Raw genomic sequence first — 22,670 nt, forward strand, 5'->3', positions numbered from 1 at the left:
AAAAACTTAATCGTGTTGTAAAAGTTAAAAGCTTTCCGAGAAAATTTGAGTGATACGGGGATTTCACTGTAAAAAGAATCTTCTCTTCCTGTCAGTGTAATGTTTCAGTTGCGTGACGTTTTAAAAATACTTCTATACTCATATAATATTATGTTACGCATGTACGTATTTTTAGTCAAGTAGGTATTATAGGTACTAAACTATATTAATATATCAATTTAGATACTATAAATTCTGCTTGCACAGAATATCAATCTTATGACAAATCGTTAATATGTACAATGAAGAAACTTTACGTTCAAACGAAAATTAAATTTAATTAGCTGCAGTCTTCGTGTACAATATTATATTATATCTTCAATGTAACCATATATAGGTATGACTTGCATAACTATCAACTTTTGCGTACCTAAATAATATACAATGTCGGTGTTTATAAAGGTATATCATTATAATATACCACACAAGTCCTCTTATTGGACCCAGTACTTATATGTATATGAAATTGGAATGAACAAATAATAATGCAAAGCTATAAAGCAAAAAGCTCGTGGACACGGAGTTAATATTTTGTTATTAATTACCTATTATAGTGGCTCATCTCCGTTGTCGGTATAACAAAATTTATATCAACAGTTATGTTCATAATTTTATAAGAACGCACAATGAATTTATAAATATTATATAACCAATATTATGCAATATAATTGCATTTGAATGTGTTATAATATATTTTATACATAAACGTTGAAATCGCGTGTTAAATTTAAATAAACCTAACAAATAGATCAGTACAATTTTATTTTTATTTTTTTACTCTGTCAGCGAATCGCCTTTCTTGTTCTAGTAAAATTTTCGTCCAAACAAAGATACCTATTACCTATTAACAATGGTATTAATACTTGATTTGAAGCACACATTTTTTTCATCCATTTGTTTTATCATACATTTTTATTGTATAATTAGTTAGTATACATAAGTACTATATTTTTAAAATATTATATTGTAATGATTTGTCTTGGGCCAAAACATACATCATTGTTGAACAAATGAATTTTATGCTCTGCTATGAATCCAATAAGAATTAACGCATCTAATAATACGCCCAACTCTTTCTCAACCAACATCATAAAAAGTTAATCCTAATATTTGTCATAGCCACATGTACTAAAATGTTTAACATAATGTTATATGACGGAAAGCTTCCTATGTGATGATGATACATAAATAATATCATTATACGCGTTAATGGTTGTCTCAAGTTTCCCCTCGTGTCGGTTGCAACCCGTTGACCAGCACTGTTTGTTATCCTTAAAAAAGGCACTTACCTTCAAGAGCGGACAGAATAAAGATGATGGACGTTGATATACATAATAAACATGCTGAAAATGACGGCTTATATATCGATAAGGTTTTGGGGTAAAGGCCGCGGTAGTATTGTTGTCGTAGTCGTCGTAACAGGATTAATGGCAACGGTCCTCGTGTGTATACTCGCGCGTACAAGTTCAGTGTTTGGAACATACGAGTAAAAATAAGTACGTGACACGAATTTTTTTCCTCCAACAAATTGCTCTATAACGCACTCAGTGCAGCATCAGTATAGTAGTGAGCGCAGTATGCACGCCGATGGTCGTACCGACTCGTACGAAACGACAACATAATGAATATGTATACACACACACACACACACACACACATTTATATATACATATAAATAGATATATGTGTACATCAAGTATACGAGTATACGTGTAATATACATCGCTCCACATGTCCGACGAGATAAGTCTGATGTATATCTCCATGACAAGTAGAAAATTGGAGAAACGTCGCGGGCGATTTATGTCTTTTAATAAACGATTTGTTTCCCGCGCAGTGCATTATCATAATAATAACTCGCCTCAGTCGGACGATGCCGCAGTATAAACCGAGTTACGTGCGCATTGCATACAATAATTTTATTACAATCGTATAACATAATAAAAAATGTACAAAAATAATAGTAATGTATAGTGTCATGACAGAGAAGTCTTATTTTTTTGTAACAAAATATTTTTAACAAATATAGAATCATATATAGAAGTCACGTGTAACGTTTGGATAATAATACATATTATATTATGACATACTTAATTAAAATTTTATAACATACGATGTTTGAAAATGAGTTAACACGGATTCACGGTGAAAGATATTGAACTATATTTGATTATCGTAAAATTTGTTACGATTATCGGGTAAAAAAAAAACAGACCTGTAAATATTGAGATTGGCTATCGTACTATAGACGAATTCTGTCTTCTGTATCAAGTTATTAGTCGACTATGTAAGTCTACAGTAGTATATAACGTGTATAAAATACACGTCGGACGAATTTGGTATTGCATGTCTCTCGATCATCACACTAGCGCGTTTTGATTTCTGTGAATTAAATGTTAAAATAACAACAATAATTATATGATATTAACAATGATGTTTCGCGACTTTACAACGCGATATTTTACTTTCAGTTTCTAACATATTTTATTTCTTTTTTCCTACCGACAGGTTCTCTCCGTACAATAAAGGACATATCCATCAGGGAGATGCTTCCGGACATCAAATACTATATGACATACGAAGGATCGACCACTCATCCTGGCTGTTGGGAGACAACTGTGTGGATAGTACTGAACAAACCCATTTACATAACCAGACGCGAGGTGAATGTATATGCTTACCATATATGTATATTTTATTATGTGTATTCGTGGTAATGGAAACACGACAGCGGCGGTGGCGGTGGAACACGATTAATTGCAGTAGCGATGCGACGAAAAGCAAACGCACATATTTTATTTCGTAACCTTTTTTTATCAATTTTTTTTTTCTATTCTCTCTTTCTCTAACTCTTGGTTTCACTATAACTCTGAGTATATCTTCCCCTCACACTCATTGCTCTTTGGAACGACGTGTTTTGTTAAAGCTGTCACTTTTGAATTAATGAAAAGTACCTTCTCTTTCAGTATACGTGTAACTTTACTCGTAAGTTTATTATTCGTTTGTTTACCATTTGAGTAAGCGTGTCACTTGGTACACCGCCACAAGCTGTACCACAATCACTTGTATAATATACTCGCACGGATGAAACACAACGCCTAACCCGATCATCGTCTTGTCATTGTTTCAGATGTACCACTTAAGGAAATTATCCCAAGGTTCAGTAGAACACCCAAAAGCTCCGCTGGGAAACAATTCAAGGCCAACGCAGGATCTACGTGAGCGGACTGTTAGGACGAATATTAATTTTGCGCAAAGAACCGAAGCCGATCCACAGGTAAAATTGAAAACCAAGATTTTTTAAACAAATTTACACACTCATAAGTATGTTAAAATATAACATACATATTTACTTTAGGTATATGTATATACGAAAGCGAATCAGCGGTGTGTCTTATGGCTATGAAATTTAATATTTCGGTCACTAAATCACTTGAGAGCTTGAACGTTAACCGTATTGCTAAACAATACATATTATATTAAGTAGCTGTTGTTATTGAACAGTAACGAGTTAATAGATAATAATATTATACTATACATTGAAATACGTAGGTACACAAAGATTCGATATTTCAAAGCATTTGACATATTTTTTAGCACTGCACGTTATTCGAGTTACGAATTGTGTTTAATACGAGATGTTTGCGTCGACTTAACACATAATATTCAATAAAAAAAAAAAAAAAAAAAAAACCAAAAAGTTTTATTTAAAAATAATTATCTGTTACACGTTAACGCGGTGGACTTCTTTAGCCATACATTATTATTGCAGTCGTTTGTTACTGGACGTTGACGCGTAACTCGAACACTTAACTCCGGATCATCGGCGACGCATAATAATTTGCATTCGGTCGACATCGGCAAACGACCGGTGTATCGGGCTCTCGAGTCGCTCAGCCGAACAAAGACCGCGCAGATAACAATAACGATTCGTCTCACGTTCAGTAATAACAATGATAATGATGACAATTGCCGTCGGCGGCGAGCACGCCTAGGTATATATATATATATATACACATATGCGCTCACCCACCCGCCCACGCACACACACGCGCTCGCATATATTCGTACGCGCACGTACACGCGCTCACAATTTATATTACATAAATAATACACTCGCTTGCGCGCATACGACGAGGGTACATATACGACGACGTCGAGACTTTAAGCGACAGAACGAGCGCATATTATAATATTATTATAATATATCACATGATACGATATCGTGTATGTATACGACCGAATGCCATTAGTGTCGGGACTTGTACGAAATCCGCGTACGCGCACAATACAATACCGTGCTCGGCGTATATATATATATATATATATATAAGTGTGTGTGTGTGTGTGTAGTGTTATTGTGATCGGATGTCTGTAAGCCTCGGCGGCGCGTGTGTTTGTTGGCGCGCGTCGTCGTCGCGTCACCAGTTATCGTCCCATTGAAATGCGCCACCGGTCTGAAATAATATTTATTTTCGCGCCGCTGCATTATATTTAACACTGCATTCATGTTACGCCAAAGCGTACTATGACGTGTGCGCTGTGCAAACCGCGTATCGGCTGGTAAATTCAAAAGCCATTATCCGGGGCGTGCGATGATGAGACGTGCAACAGACACTCGCTAATATTCGGTGTGCGCGTCGCCCGTTCCGTCGGTCAATTATTTGGGGGGGGCGAGCTTTTGACGACTCCGTAGCAGCCCGCGCAGAGCCCGCAGCAGTGGGTATAACATAACGTGTCACCGATGACGCCGATTCGACGTTTCACGGACGGCGCGAATCGGCGTTAGATCGAAATGGAGTTTGGAGTTTTGATTTTTTTCTTTATTTTTTTTTCGCCAATACCGCGGGACGCAGTAATGACGTGTTTCGATGACGTACGAGTGCCTATATGAGCAACGATCGGCGTTCGATACCTATTAAATACTACGGGAAACGACACGTTTGAATTGATTTTCAATAATAATTTAAAACGAGTTGACTGATGCAGTAAATGCATTTTCTAAGATATTACGTGTACCTACGAGTAGGTCAGTGGTGTTTTTCAATAGTTTAAGGATCGCGACACAAATCTATTCCCGAAAATTTTTCGCGATCCACGTGGTGTATTCACAAGGTTAAAAATTAGTCCTGAAAAATAAAATTTGATTACTGATATTATAACTATTATTACTTGATTAGTTTATAAATTATAATTACAACGATATTGGTATAGAATAAATACAATTTTATCAAAGTATTTTAATAGTGAGGCGTATGTGAAATATGAGCTTGTTTTCTTCTATGGTGGATTTAGGACCAACGTCAACGTCAATCTTGGCTATTTTTCAAATACAATAAGCTTGATATTAGTTATTCAATACTTTTATAATTAATATTTTAACTGTTTCAAAAATCATAAATTTCCTAGAATGTATATTATTCAAAAACTTTCTCACGACCCACAGTTAAGGAAACGCTTGTATAGGTAGTTCAAGTTGTTTACTTGAAATAATACAATGTGAAATTTAACGCACACACACAATATTTATTAACATGATTATAATATAATCAAATATTTTTAGAAGAACTTACCATTTTCCTGTAAAAAAATTACTTACTAGATTTCGCCTACACGAAAAAGATACCAAAATGCTGAGAAATATCAATCAAAAATGTCCAAACTTTTAGATTAAAGATTGCTGACGTAAGGTTGTCTAGCGGCGGGGTGATAAATGTTATACGGTTCAGTGATAGGGTGATAACAAACAAGTACCATAATAGGTATGTTTGAGAAAAATTACCGTGAAAATGCTTGTCATTTTCGTTTGAATAAGCTCTCATAAAATTGTTAGCATAAACCAGCAAACATTTCATAATATTAGATTATTCAAAATAATACAGTGCTTCAAAAAATGTTTATCACGCCAGTACTTTAATGTTGTAATTACACTTGTTTTTATTTAAAAAAAAATTGAATTGTAGCTTCTAATTTTAAGAGATATCAGTCAGGGATTAGGAATTGAAGAGAACTAGTCTTGGAACAGTACATTTTTTATCAGAATTATTCTTATGAAACCTTTATTTAATTTTTTTATTCGGATCAATAGTTATAGGCAAAAGCTAATACCTATTGTTACAATTTAATTACTTTGTGATATTTATTATATACAGTAGAACCTCGATTATCCGAACTAATTGGGACCACATTGAGTTTGGATAATATAAATTAAAAATAAGTCAGTTTTTAACAAACTGGCTAATTATATATGTAATACAAAAAGAATATAGATGTCTAGTATACAATATTTATTGACGAGCTAGACACACGTGAACGTCATTAAGATAAACATTATTAAATTACGTACATGTACGTATTATTATGCATTAATAATAAACTGCTATCGGTCATATTGTGTGTCGTGATATTTTACGCATTGAGTATTGGCGTTCGGATAAGAGAACGTTCAGATAATCGAGTTACTATTTACCTACCGTAGTAAACACACAGTTTTATATTTATACAATCATATAAATCTTTTAAAAAATGATGAATTAAATATAATAAATTATTTCAATACTAAAGCGAAAATAAATCAAGTGTTTAGAAAAAGTCAGAAAATGTTTTGGTCTCAATTTTATTTAGAAAAAATAAAGAGACATAATATTGTAGTTGACAATTTTTCCTATGCAGCCAATATTGAGATATATAGATGTTAACTAGTATAGCCTAAAAAATAATTTTTTCAGAAAAACTTAACAGATAACAGACATTTTTTTTTTTATATCTAAATTAAAATTAACGTTTTAGAACCAAACTGAAACCAAATAATTTATACATTAGGCATTACAATTCCTGAATCAGAATATCACTTCTTTGAAAAATATAGTCTATATAATATGAAAAAAATATTATAAAAATAGTAATAACAATACGATATACAACTTTTATAATATTGTGAGACTGCTTATATTATGATATTAATATTTCATTCAAAAAATTCTTACTGTAAAAAAAAAAAAAAACACTAACATAAAACGCAAAAGACCGTAACTTTATGCATGTACCGATAGTCGGCTACTGTAAATTAATTATTATTTATTAATATTTTTGAAGTGAAAATAATTATTACACTTAATTTGTCTGTTCTTATTGCGATGATAATTTTATTTTCCGAATGTTTTCGCGAAAGAAAACGGTACCGTTTTATATTGCTATCACCATTGAAAAGAAAAGGGGAGGAGGTATATAAGAGTTACAGACTTTGATAACATAAATCATTAATGTGTAGCGTTAAATAATTAACACTTTATTATTGATTTATTTAACAATTTTTTTTCTTTATTAAAGTTTTTATGTTTATATTTATAAATACATTATCAGCATTATGTTGGCTTAGAGACTTTGATGTTGAAAAGATTGTGTGGTGGTGTGTTCAATTTTAATTTGTAAGAGGTATTTTGCATGTGTTACACGGTGATCTAACTTCCTTGCTAATCAAGCATGAGTGTGTAAAATGTGAGAATCTCATTTTGAATCTATTTTTGACGATATTTGTTTTCTTCTAGTAAAGTAGTACAGATAAGCCTATTTGATAATTTGATTATTATTATTTTTTTTTAACACCAACCGTTAGTGTATTTATTTAAATAATTATCTTGTAATAATAAAAAAAAAAAAAATTACGTCACAATAACTGTTTTGGTTCGTCTCATCTCTCAGGTTTTTTTTTTTATTTATTAAAATGTGTAACATTTAATAAAATTTAATATAAACTATACACTGGTCTGCCGTCGATTGTTTGACGGTTTATTGCTCTTGCGCCCATAAACTTATAATACAATATAAAAATATGTAAATAATATAGAAAAACCCCATTTATGTTATATATGCTTAGTAAAAAAGAACCGCAAAAGTTGTCACGATATTTGATTTTTGCATATTTTTCATTATGTTGATGTAGTGTCTGAAGTTTAAATTTAATCACGTAAAATTATATTGTTAAATCGCATTACACGAACAAATACTTTCTTCTCTATAAAGTTAATTTAAACGTCGCGTATTTTTAGAACGAATTTATATTTTATGCAGATAAATTAATTTTGGTACTATACATAATATTATATAATATTACATACTGATATACTGAACAGTTATTACACTCGGAAGCAAATTTAATATGCCCCTACTATTATATATATTACCTACATAGGATAATATTATTATTATACACCCGGTAAAAATCAAAATTTGATATACTCTTTCTTCCAGAACAAACTTTAATATAAAGTTTCTCTCTTTAACACATAATCGAATAACGTTCTGCAAACAATATGGTATATTATTTATTATTTATCTCCGGAGTTGGAAACTTTGAATTTTTTTAAACATCTAGTCTCGACAGTTATGCAAATCAGTACCGATCAAACATCGCGTTCGACCCCTTCGTGATTTATTCGTTTAGTGTTATTTTTTTTACTTTTTTTGATAATAGTTCACCAATAAATAATGTGTTTTGTTTTTAAATTTTAAAGTATATTGATATTGTTACGACCACTGAAAATATCTTTAACGGATAAAATTCGTTTTGACGGCAGATGAAGTTAAAGCAATTTATAGTCATATTGAAAGTGGAATATTTTTAATTTTTAAGTAGGTATGTATAGGTGTATAATATTTAAGCTATATGCAGCCAGATGAAAAATGACACAACGCTATGAGGTGTTCTGAATTTCCGTTTGAAGTAGTTTTATAGGATATGGATTTCTCATAATTTATAAGCCTAAACATTATGTAGGTATGTAATTATACAATATCAAGCCTTACTCCTTAAAAACATAAAAATATAATAGCTCTTGAATATAATTATTATTAATTAACGTTTAATTATTATATTATTCAAAACTTACGTATCAGTGTTAATATACAATATACATTTACTGAAACTACATGTTTATGTACCAGTCATACCATATTACTATTGTTAATAGTTTTAAAAATAGAGGGCAATGAACATTATTTCTTTTATAGTTCTATAAAACCGCCTCTGTCTCTTAGTTTTGGTATATATTTTCGTTAACGTTTCGTGTTGTCTAGTAGCCCGTAATATACGTATGTAACTAGGTAGGTACTTTTAAAGTCAAAACTTTATTAGACGTAAACATTTCTTTTCAAAACGTGGTGTATTATAATATAATTCGTGTTCCCGACTCGCACTTTAATATCTCGTTTTTTAATCTTAACTCCTTGTTTTCACTTAATGTTTCATTAAATTCGTATTTCGGTTACCTACCTGAAAAACAAATTATTTTAATCGCATGTTTTTAATTAAATGCGTTCTATACAAATAAACGTATTTACTTTTTAAAACTTTGAATTGAATCTTTAGCTCATTAAATGTTACCGACATACCCGCAAAGATAATTATCATTTATCGGGTGAGTTAAATAAGTCCGAACATAAATTATTTCTAATTGTATAATATTAAAAATATACTATAATATTATATGCAATATTATACAACATGCTTATTAGCGTGTCAGTATCTGTTGTCTAATCTATTTCATCGTTTCTTCTTTATTATTTTAATTTACGCTAGTAAAATATTTGAAAGATGACTTGACCAATTTTTTTTGAAAAAATAAATAGAAAAAAAAAGATTTTTTCATTTGTATTATTATTTTATTTTAATTATAAAATAATTATAATTTGGCAATTATTAAAACCATTATATTGTATAACATATTATGATAGTTTAAAACAGTTATAGAATACATTTTACATTTTTATTATTAAATAAAATAACATAAAATATTAGCACGAAAAAAAATATTTTTGAATTTTAAACCATTTTAACGTTATCATATTATGAATTAAAAAAAAAAAATAAAAATAAATATCAATCATAAGAGTTATAAGAGTTTAAATAAATATAACATAAATTATTTCTAATTTAAAATTTAAAATTCATCACCAATAATCATGTTGGATATTGAAAAAGAATTATTTTGATTTCTTTGGAACTAATACATAATTATTTATTATAATAACAAAAAAAAGCTTTTAATTAAAGTCTTATAGCACTATTATGATGGAGTGTACACTTTCAATTATCAACATAAGAAATACATATATATTGTAAACATGACAATTTAAAAATGTATTGATATTGTTTCCTCGTTATCTAGACACGTTAGTATTTCTTCGTTGCAAGTATTATTTTAACATTCTCTGAAGAAACACTGTCCATTAATATTATAAAATAAAACATTTATTTTTTTTGTGAATAATAATAGTATAAAAAAAAAAAAAAATAAAACACATCAATCAAATTTTTGGAAATTTCATTAACTGTTTTTTTCCATATTTTTGTAAAAGTAGATACATCCAAAATGGTATTTATATAAAACATTTTCGGATATAAATTCGTCAACTGGTTTAAACATGAAATAATATAATATTAATTTTACTGTTAATATTTACCTTAAAGTTTTAATAAGCTGCATTTGTGTGTGTGTTTTTTTTTAAATCTTCATCGAAGTTGATCATAAACCAATTTTCAAATTCAAACAAAACAACTTTATTAAGTTGTTAGAACGTAAAAAATCAGCCGTTTTATTTTTGTCAGAAACCTTTAAAAATATTCTACCGATAAATACTGCTCCCTACTTGTTTAGTATGCATTACATAATCCTGCTGTTTTTTTAACTTATAACTGCTAAAAACCGATCGATTGTAAAACAATAGAATACGCGCATTAAACGTTTCAATGATTAAACACAGCCATAAAGTTAATCGGCCACGATAATAAATAATCAAAGAGTCAACAGGTGTGAATTGAGATAATATAATATAATAGTGTTTAAACAGTGATGGGTCTAATTTGTTTACTAAATTCACTGTAAACTTCCATTCTAATGTCGCGATTTTCAGCATTTAACGCAATGATGAGTCAAATGACAAGTAATGAAATGGGTTTAATTTATAATTTTAAAATAATTTGTGCATTACATTTTTTACGTCGCTTGTTTACTATTATAGTTTTTTAGTATTCAATCATTCATTAAGTACAACTATACTGTATGATCAAATTAACAAATACATTTAACATGAACTCAATATTTGATAGGTATATTTATAACTTACAGTCCTTACGTACAATACTTATTACATACATGAATATGTACTATTTGTCATATTATTTTTTTGGATACAGATTTATATTTAGCTATTTTAATCGTCGGATCCCAAACGGCTCCCGTCATAAAAGGTTTTACAAACAGGTATATTCCCAAACGGCTCCTGTCGAATAAAAATGTACAAATAGGTATAATTGTATGATTGTAAACTCTACAATGATTATTATTTATTAGACATATGCACGCATGTCTGATCGAAAAAAAAAACAAGAGCTCGTTGAAAAAATCATTTATGAGTTTTCATCAAATAAAATAGCACGCATAGACTACCTATATAAAAACAATTGTGCCTAACAAATTTACCCGATATATGATTTTTTTTTTTTGTATTTTTATTTATACAAATATTTTTTCCATTATTTATATTTTTTAACGTTAACAATTTAAAATTTCATATTATACTATAAACTTTTTTTGTATAATTTTAATAATTTACTTAGTGTACACCAAAATATTTTTAATCACATCTCTTTTGAGAGACAATTCTAAGACTGTATAAAGTGGAAAGAAATTTGTGTTGTAAAAAACTGGAGTCGTTTAGGAATTTACCTGATCATTAGATCTTTTTGGACAGGAGTCGTTTGGAAATTGACTTTTTTGTAAAACGGGAGTCGTTCAAAGAAACAGAAGCCAAATGGGCTACAACCGTTTTGATTGAAGAAACTCTCTACTGAAAAAAATACTGATAACATTTTACTTAATAAATATAGAAAATGTATTTGTATGTGTCAATTAAATATTAACCATTAAACTTTTATTTAAAAACTAAATATACATGGTTGTACATAGTGTACCTAATGAATATTTTTTTAATAGGTATTAATATTGTTTAATAATATTACTAAAATATGTTAGCAGGTCAGGTCATTGTATGAGCAATTTCGTCTCGACGTTTATAATACTGCTATTTATTAGACAAGCACGGTCGATAATTTATTAATTTATAATTGAACAACCCCTGAACAACTATTTTAGATATATTATAGAACTTTTAAGTTATATCAATGATCCTATCTAGTCATAGATACAAGTGTTTTTTTTTTTTTTTATATATAAAGCCAAAAAACGTCTATCCGAAAAAAAATATTTCTAAAGGTAGCAGTGTTAATGTGAAAACTAGAATTATTAAAAATGTATTCAAAGAATGAAACCAACACGTTAAAATAAACAATTTTATTTGAAAAAAGCAAACAATATTATTGTTATATAAAACTAGCTAAATTTGTACAATGTTTTCAGTGAAAATTAAATAATATCAGTGAATTTATCCTATTTTTAACTACTTTAAATGTAAACTACATAAGTTAGGTTAAATTTCATTTTTAAGTTTTAACTCATTTAACAATTATTTCCTACTACAAATTTTGTTTTATTTACTGTTTGGTTACCAAATACCAACAAACTAATATTTGTTTTTTACGAGTCAACAAATTTTTGTGTAAAATATATTAAAATATAAAATTTAAAAATTAACTTGGGAATGTCTATCTTTGAGAATATGATTATACTTATAAAGATGTACGTATCAAATTTTAAAATTATTATAATTACGATAGATTCGACTATGAACCACATATACACACAAAAATTTCCTTTTATTTAGATAGATATGTATATAAAAAATAAATAAATAATTTATTCACTTTTTATTTACTTTTGATTTACTTAGTCGTTGATAAATCAGCTACTGACAACATTTTAGACTAATGTGATATTAATGTATTTTTTCTTCTTCCTTATTTTTTCTTTTTTTTTACAAGCAACAGATAAGTGAAATAACTAACTATTCGAGTTAATATATCAAAAAGTAGAGACGTCTGTAGTATAAATTAAATCAGAAAACTATTCACGACTTATGTACAGGAAAAATGTGTTAATTTGTGAAGCTCAAGTGGTTTGATCTAAAATTAATTAAAAAAAACATTATTTTAGTTTGGGTTTCTAGTCACGATGGCACTCACAACCCATTTATTGGCGCCAAATAGAACGAAAAACGTGGTATCTAAAATTTGGAGTTGATGTAATTAGTTTTTCCTGTACGCGTATTCTATGCATTCATAGTAATAGTCGTCTACGTTAATTCTCGATGATTATTTTAACAATTAACATTCTTTAACCCAAAAATATAAATGTATTTTTATAATATTCTTGGTATCTTATATTATTTGAAGATTTTTGCTATATAAAAATATTGAATGCTAAAATATGTGTTGTTATTCAAAAAATTAAAACTTTAAAATAACTTAAAAATTATCAAGATAAATAATTTAATTTTTTTTTTTTAAATGTTTTATTATTATATGACTTTAAACAACGTTAAAATATTATTCAAAAAACGTTCATACTTTTTAAGATTATGATAACGTTTGTCCTTTACTGTGAAATAAATCACTCGGTATATTGTTAATTATTATCCGATAACTACAAGTTTTGGATTGATATTTATTGCAGATATATAATAATATATTCAACCGAATCTATTTGCGGTTGTTACATGCTTACGTATTTATCCTCATTCAAACATTTAAATGCGTATGTGTGTATATATATATATATATATATATATATATATATATATATACATATATTATAAACAAGTATGAAATAACAACTTTACTTATAAATCTCATGTCGAGAGCGGCCACTTTCTATTAGTTTATATACAACGTGAAATCTTAAAGCACAACAAAAGTTTTCGCAGAGTAATATTCGAAAATTATATAGTCAAAAACAAAAGTTTTCGTTTAGTTTTTTTTTTCATATACTTTTTACCTATATACGCCATAGACGTATTATAATATAAATGTGTAATGTTCACGTCATAATATACTATTTGCTCCATAAAAACTGTTACGCTAGTTAAAAAAAAAATCTGAATTCTGCAGGAGTCACTAATATACAATATAGCGCTGTTGAATATATTATAATTACAAGTTGGGTACTACATTTCCTTTTGAAATAGATGTTAAGTGTAAATTTTTATTTTTTTACTTCCATTCAATCCTTACATTTTTTTTTTCTTATGCTACATTGTACTTAAATAGTGTTTAATAAATTTGAGTTTCCTTAAATAGCAAGTCTGATTAGTTACTGTAAATATTAGTGTATTTGTATTTTTAAATTTTGATTTAGGGTAATGGACTCAAATATGTAATAACTGGAACAAAAAAAAAATAAAAATATTACCGAACTCGGTCGCTATCGAATGGTCATTGTTTTAAAACAATTCGACCGGCAAACATTATATAGTATAAACTTATAATATCGTATATTTGAGCTTAGAAGTTTATCGTTTGAAACTGATCATCAAATCGGGAGCATTCCGTTCGACTAGCCAACACATTGATCTACTCAGGTTATGTTTTAAATCTTTCAGTCAAAAAATACACACTCGTGCTAACCATGTTTTCTTTATTTTATTACATTTTTTTTTATTGATTCAAAATATGTTATTAACCACTTAAATCAATCGATTCATTTTATTTATAACAAAAAATTCTAAACTTAGGAACATCCCTAATTATATATTACGTAATTTAATAATACGAGTATGTTTTAAATAAATTTCAATAGTTGATAAGTACTTACTATTATATAACTATTTTTTATAGACAGAAAATGTTTTAATTACTAATAAAAAAGTCTAAATTTGAAAATCAATTGACAAATTTAATTTAATAAATAAGTATAGAATATAATTATTACAAATTTAATTTTCTTAAATTTTATACGAAAAAATTTTGAGAAATATTTTCTGTTTATTTTTGAAGTTCATCTATGCATATAATAAGTAAACAAGTAAAGTTATGCTCGAAAGTCGATTCCGGCCCCAAGAAATTCTAAAATAATTTTTAATCTTGAAATTTTAACATTCCATTGTTGTAACTACAGTAAAAAGAAATTTGAAAAATATAATTTAAGCTGCTAACATTTTGTAATTACTTTTTATAATATCGTTATTCAATTTAAGAGAAGGTATATGCCATATTTGCGTGCACTTATAATTTTACTAATGAAAACAAATATTTAATTCTATCTCCAACCATTACGACGTCATAACTATTGTTATAAATTCTTCAATAAAATCAAATATACAATAATAAATTATTTCTATTTTAAAACTTTTCACTATTACATTTTTTACATTGTAAATCATAAATTAGCACATTTTTCAATATCGAATAAGATGAAGTTACAAATGTTTTTTTTTTTTTTTAAGTTGGAGGAATATCCTTTATTGTTGTCCCGGCTTCCCGGGTGGAAATTGTGGCACTGCATATGGATAATATTATATCGACAGCCTTGTAACTATTTGCAGTTTGGCCATAGAATCGGTATGGGTAGGTTCATTGCGCGTGCGTAAACAAATCGTACGCGTCAATTTAAATAAAAATAAAAAAAAAATCCAACACATACTAACTCGTTAAGTCGTAAAGGCATTTATAATATTATGCTGAACGTATTTAAATGTATAAATTTTCTCGCATTTTCCTTTTTGCGTGTTTCTCGTGTTTGGAGAGTAAAAATATATGTCGGATAAAAAAATAATTCACGCACTCGAACTGATACTCACATAAACATGTGTATATTTTTTGAGCTTGTATACAAATGTGTATTTTATATCGGCGTACGATTTTGGGCATACAGAATTTTGTAGGCATACATCAACCATAAAAAAGCCGTTAAAAGCTTAAACTTTGAACCAATAATAGTTACTTAACATTTCGTGTCATACAATATAATCATAAGTTCTAAAAGTCTTATGTATCAATAATAGTTCTGTAATGTTTGGAAAAACGTAATATTATTTTATATTATTTTTTCAACAAAGTAATATTCAAGAAAACTACAAATAATTGGAATATATTATTTCCTAATAACATAATGTTTAAGTTATTATTAGTAATGAAATCTAAACTTTTATGATAACTCGTAAAAATCTATCTACGTGTTGTAGTGAAGCTTTTTTTGGGCGATTCAAAACACGTATTTTAATATTTTAAGATTCTACGAACATTAAAATCTAATGACAAATAGCTTCTCATTATGGAAATAAAAATTCTACTTGTACTTTAAGATGTATGTGGGTTGTGTTATAATATTTTTCATTCCCCAAAAAATTAAAAAATACTTCCTTGAGTATTTTTGAATAATCCTTTTACATAAAAAAAAAAAAATAAAAAATATAATCTGGCATTTTATTTTTAATGGTATGGATACAAATTAAATTCTTTAACTATTAACTATGTACTGTGTGCGTCAAAGTATAGTAAGTGTATCATTAAAATGTGACTATGAATTCAAATGTTATTTCAATGTAAAGTTATTGTCATTACTTTTCCTGGTACACTTCTACAAACGTACCGAAGCCGCTGCTATATTAGTATAATACTACCAGCTACCTATTGTAGTATAAATGTTTTTTAATGTAATTGTTATTCTTTACCATTTGTGTTTTTCTAACAATCTTCTATATTGTTTCAGGGTAAGACATGCAAGCTGAACATGCACAAAAACATGTACTATAAAGGTGAGTGGACATAAATTCGTTTTGAACATAATATAATATGCAAAGATTGTATTATTGTTTTGTACGATCGCAATGTTATATTATTATGCTATAATATTATTTTAAGAAACGTTCAAGTATTGTATGTTATTATTATGATAATCTGTTAGTATCCGTATGAGTTACAAACGTGGTTTTTTATTTAAAATATATAATTATTTTACGTCATCCCTCGAGTGTCACTGTTGCGACGGTAAAATATTATTATTATTAGCTTAATACTTACACAAAAATTATGCTTATTTGAATATTTAATTTCGTCTCCGTAAACCTAACTTCTTTATACAATATTTTCCGTTCGTCGATCTGCTGCAGTAGGTTACAGATAGATGTATTGGCACTGTACCTATGACATTGCACTGCAAACGAAACGACGAAACGTGATTTCCGTCCAACTTTTATTTCACCTCACGTAACGATTTATATTTTCGTGTATGTTCACATAGTACACAAACATCGCTCTTGCTGTGTTTCTGGGATTGAAAATCAACACAATTATTGACGGTAATCTGCATTGTAATCGTCTTGTCCGCTATATTGTATAATATACGCCATAATACGTGTCTGCGATTAATCGAGACGTAATTATTTACATAAAACATTGCACTATCAGGAAGTCGCTTGCCCTGTTTCTTGGATGAAAACCTTGGAAAACTTTTACCGCAATACGTTATTATCGTTATTAGCGTAATTTCACGACGACCGCAACTATCATTATAAGTGCCGTATGCGCGGACCAAAGTTGCGCGCGGGTACGTAACGTTTTCAAACGTCTTTAATAAAAATGTATTTGTGCGGGCCACAAGAACCCTCCGAGTTAAGTACACCGCGGTTTCGTTCAATTATTTCGCCGGAATTAGACCTTTTAAAAGCAAAATTTACGGCTGCAACACCGCTGGCGACCGCGATATGTTATCGTTATCTATATAATAGGTTTAATGTATGATAATAAAATGTACGCCACGCGGTATAATATGTATAAATTTATATGTGGGCAGTATAGATAGGTACCTATCCTCTTTTAACCGGTGTCCGGCTGGCTCTTGTGGTACACCGCAACGTAAACACCGATATTTCGATACGCACGAGCGTATAAATTATTATTAAACTAAACTTGACCCGTGTAAGCCGGACTTAGCGAAACACGGCCATGCATGCCCCGTCACCCCGTCCGTCACAAAGTGATATCCGAGAGTAAATTGTATCAATTCAATTCTCCCGCCCGTTCGCCAATATCTGCCACTGCCACCGTTTTGCGCAAGTGGTATATTATATGTTATAAGTACCTGAACTTACTTTTTAGGCGACGTACATGTTATACTGTTATAAAATATAGGCGCATACACCGTTCAATATTATTATTATTATTGTTGTTGTTGTACGAGGCCCTGTTGGCGAGACCAAAGTTTTGACTTAAGCCACACGGGTGAGATTTATACGTTTAGACTTAGAACTGCAAATCTACGAGGCCTATACCGGAGATGAAAGGTATTAACTTTCACATATAAGTGCACTCCTCGACCCCCATTTGCATCAGCCAGTGCCTTTTTTTGTGTAGTCTTACTTAACGGACGGCATCTATGGTTTTTAAACCTTTTAAAATTCGAGTTGAGTTTTCGACTTTCGACACATAAGCGATTGCGTATATGCGTGTAAATCAACGCCGTCCGACTATACTACATTCGAGCTCTCCTCTCCGAGGTATGGCTTTCTGTCAAGACTATATCTACGTGATGGACGATGCCCGGAACAACTAAAAGTAGACAAATCATTGAGTCGATTACGTCACAATGATATTTTTATTCGAATTTTGAAACCTCTACCATATTATAGTATTATCTTTAAAGTAAAGACGTCTTTTCAGTGCAACCAATAACACGTAAGTGCATCGATACTTTTGATAATATCATAATATACAAACGCATAGGTGTGTTTTCACGTTTCTCTATCCCGCTAAATTGACATTTCCAAAATTTATTTTGCAATTATTCATCATGTGTTTATATGACTAATCCGGAAAATCTATTGACCTCTGATTGATAATAAAAAACTATTTTTATAAATTTCACAAATCAACATTATACATTAACAATCTTGAGTTATTTTCAACTATAATTTGAAACAGAAAAATAGTTTTAACAAATGAATGAATAATGATAGTTTCGGAACCGATCGTGTAAATACCTATTACTCAAATAGTAAATATTATTGCAGGAATAATTTGAAAATAAGGATTTTTAAATGTATGAAGATTGGAGATTCGTATTTTCATCATTCTAACTCATTTTTTTTTTTCATAATAAAGTGATAACACTAACACGCTAATACACACGTTTGTTTAAGTATGGTATGATTTCCTATTTATCATTATGATTTCACAATATTCCGATCATTTATTTTCTTTTTTTATTTTCTTATAATAAATGGTTTAATTTTTTGTAGAGTCAATAAAGTGCGTGCATTGAATCTCGTTAATTAGACGAACATTGCAATATTGTAATAACCGCATAATGTGATTTGCTGTCGAACGTTAAAAATTAGAGAACTTAGATGCATTTTATATTTTTTATCCTCCGGTGCGCGTGTTGTACAAACTTTTTTTACCACTCGCTCATAAAAAATTCAAAGGTTGAAAAATTCTTTGAATACAAATATTACCCAACAGAACTTTGTCCCATCGCGGTCGTTAACTTTTCTCTTTTCTCGTTTTTTCTATTTTATTTAGTCTTCTCCATCTCTCTTATAGTTGCTCTTCAACCTTTCCGACGGCAGTGCATTTGCAGTTGTTTAATCTACTTGGTGTTTTCAACGCTTCTCACGTCCCGGAATAATAATAATAATAATAATAATATATATAAAAAAAAAAAACAAATAAAAAATAAAAGCAAATAAAATTGACTCTATTCAATTTATTCGGGTCCATATACACTTCTAGTGCGTGTAGTCACAGCAAATTTCTTGAAGTCTCGAGAAATATTGCTATTGGCGTTTTTTTCCTCACGTTCTGAAAAAAAAAATGATAATGTAGACATGTATAGATGTTTAGTAAAAATTATGCACCCCTCGAATATTATTCACCGCAATTTCCGTCTTTTGCATCTATTTTCTTCTATCTATCATTGTTATTAAATTATTAAATCATTATTGGCATGGTTTTTTTATTTTATTTTATTTTTTTGTTTCAGCCAACGATTGGACATCGGATTCGTTGTACCAGATATAACTACGGTAAATTAAATGTTATATGTTAGACAAGTTTTATCGATAACCGTGATAAATGTATCGATTACGTAACAATTTCGAAATACTACCAAACATAAATCCGTTACGTAGCGATCTTTTTTGGGATTTTTGATTTGTAAAGTAAAATACATTTGGTCATATAATACTTCAAAAAAAATATTAAAATTTAATTATGTCTTATATTATTGTCTATACACGTAAATAATGACAAATAATATTGTATATTAATGAAACACACCTCACACGTGGATGGTCGCTATCGTAAAAATCGTTTTTGCGGGTGGGGTAAATTGATTGACGGCAAACACCAAAGACAAAACTAATCGAGTTGTGTAAATGTTTTTCACAGATTTTTTTTTTTTTTTTAATCAAATGTATAGTTTTAATTTACACTGTTTATTATAATGAAGTGACAACATTACGTATAATATCGTATTAACAAGACGTAACAAATTTAACGTATTACTCGAAACTAAATTTATAAGAACGCAACGGGTACATCAATAAAATAATATTGGCATCCATCACCTGGTTTGCATCGACACAATTATTTAAGTTAGTATTCGCCAATGATAGTGTAGTTATATATTATTTATTATGTTTTTTATTATTTGTTTATTTACTTTTAATAAATGGCGAATTTGTAAGATTATAGTATTTTATATTATGTGATATCAATTAATTTCTTTATAGGTACTAGTAGTTAATCGAAAATACCTTTTACATTCCGTATCATTTACATTATTCAGCACGCAAGAATACTGTGTAGATATTCTGTGTATATTCGACTTGATGTATAGCTAATTTAATGATCATGTATATATAGCTAGAAGATTTGTATCTACCCCAAGCTATATTTAGTAAAACTATGGCTGTTTTCAGAGAGGTTTAATAGTTCAAATTCCTGACCTCAAAACTTCTTAAGATAATTAGTTTTATTTATAGTTGGAAAAATTCTAAAATCGAGTTTAAATTATCTTCAATTATGTTCTCGTGATAAAACTCATTGACATGACGTTATTTCGTAACGTTTAATAATAAATTATTGTTTCTTTAATTTTTTTTTTTTTTAATATTTTAGTTTTTACCGATGGTTTTTGATATATAATATGGCTTGCGGCGTTGCCACCGTCTTGTGTACCGTTTCGTCTGACTTCCGACAGTTCGACCGGAACAACTCATTGTCAGTGGCGGTTTCCTCTACACCGAATAACGGACGGTATCGGTCCAGGACAAAACGAAAAAATATACCGCAAGTTAGAACAATAATATATTATCATTCCTTCATAATATTTAGTAAAACCTATCGTTAGTTATCTTTTAATTGCCTCTATATTATAAAATCAAATAATATTATTGTAAATGACGACTCATCTGATGTTGATGCCGGTAATTGGGCTGATGGGGGGAGGTATAAACTTATGTTTGTTAAATATATTATTATTATTACTATTATTATTATTATTATTATTATTATTATTATAATTATTATTATATTATCGTCATCGTCGTCATCGTCGTTTAAATGCCATACAATTTATATTTTGTATTGTTGTTTTATCGCCGTTCGTAAATATTAATGTACATATTATTATTATTATGCTGCGATATTATATTATTATGTAAATTGTAAATTGATTAATGATTACTATTTACGATTTATGTTGTACGGTATACATACACAGACACACAAACACACACACACACATATATATATATATATATTTAGAATAGTTTGTAATAATATTGTACCTACTGTCATAATAGTATATTAAATTATTATTATTATTATTATTGTTAATATTGACCTTTGTGAAACGTTACGGTAAATACTGCAAAAACTATCATATTGGCGTAAACTAATACTCTGAATAAATTAAAACATAATATTATAATGTTAAATGAAACTTTACGCATCTGTCGTAAACATCTGTTCAAAAAGTACCAGGACAAATATTATTATGGCTAATCTAGGCACGATAACATTTTAAATTTTAAATAGATATACTTCCCACGTATTAGTGAATATTTTAAATAAAACCCAAGTCGCTATCTTATCTCAGTTAAAGTTAACACATGGTTTAGTCGAGTCAGTTTGTTTAGTTTGGCGTTTTCGACATGTTCGAAATTAACGAACAACGTGTGTGCATCAAATTCTGTATGAAACTCTTAAAAAATGCCATGGAAACGTATAAAATGATTAAAACAGCTTTTGAGGATGATTCATTAAGTCGTTCAAACATCTTTGAATGGTTTAAAGCAGGGGTCGGCAACCCGCGGCCCGCGGGCCGCATGCGGCCAGCAGAGCAATTTTTGATGGCCCGCACAAAGGTGGTTAATTTTTGTGTTTTACTTTTGTTCAATAACATTTTTCATATAATTTTCAATATTATATAGTTCTTTTTCCTTTATAAATAAAATCTAATCTAACCGTTTCATAATAGCAATACAATTATAAGTATTATATCATAATATGTAATTTTTTTTTTTTTAATGTGGCCCTTGATGAACAATTGAAAAAAAAAATGGCCTGTGTGGTTAAAAAGGTTGCCGACCCCTGGTTTAAAGTTTCAAAAACGGTCGAGAGTCAACTAAAGATGATCCACGTTCTAGAAGACCATCGACATCCAAAAATTATGATA

At 29.1% G+C, this 22,670-nt stretch overlaps 1 protein-coding gene across 1 annotated transcript in view; it reads left to right on the forward strand.

Annotated features, from left to right (window-relative positions):
* LOC112602199 (carbonic anhydrase-related protein 10) overlaps window positions 1-21,526 on the forward strand; it is a 105,410-nt gene extending 83,884 nt beyond the window's left edge. Inside the window, exons 8-12 of the mRNA XM_025350156.1 lie at window positions 2,548-2,702; window positions 3,170-3,316; window positions 16,701-16,746; window positions 19,971-20,013; window positions 21,110-21,526. Of these exons, the coding sequence (XP_025205941.1) occupies window positions 2,548-2,702; window positions 3,170-3,316; window positions 16,701-16,746; window positions 19,971-20,008 (386 nt within the window). The 3' untranslated portion in view covers window positions 20,009-20,013; window positions 21,110-21,526. The remainder of the gene's footprint in view (window positions 1-2,547; window positions 2,703-3,169; window positions 3,317-16,700; window positions 16,747-19,970; window positions 20,014-21,109) is intronic.
* The last annotated feature ends 1,144 nt before the right edge of the window (window positions 21,527-22,670 follow it).

This window comes from Melanaphis sacchari, unplaced genomic scaffold (assembly GCF_002803265.2).
Source record: "Melanaphis sacchari strain LSU unplaced genomic scaffold, SCAv2.0 Contig84_pilon_pilon, whole genome shotgun sequence".
In the NCBI taxonomy this organism is placed as follows: Eukaryota; Metazoa; Arthropoda; class Insecta; order Hemiptera; family Aphididae; genus Melanaphis; species Melanaphis sacchari.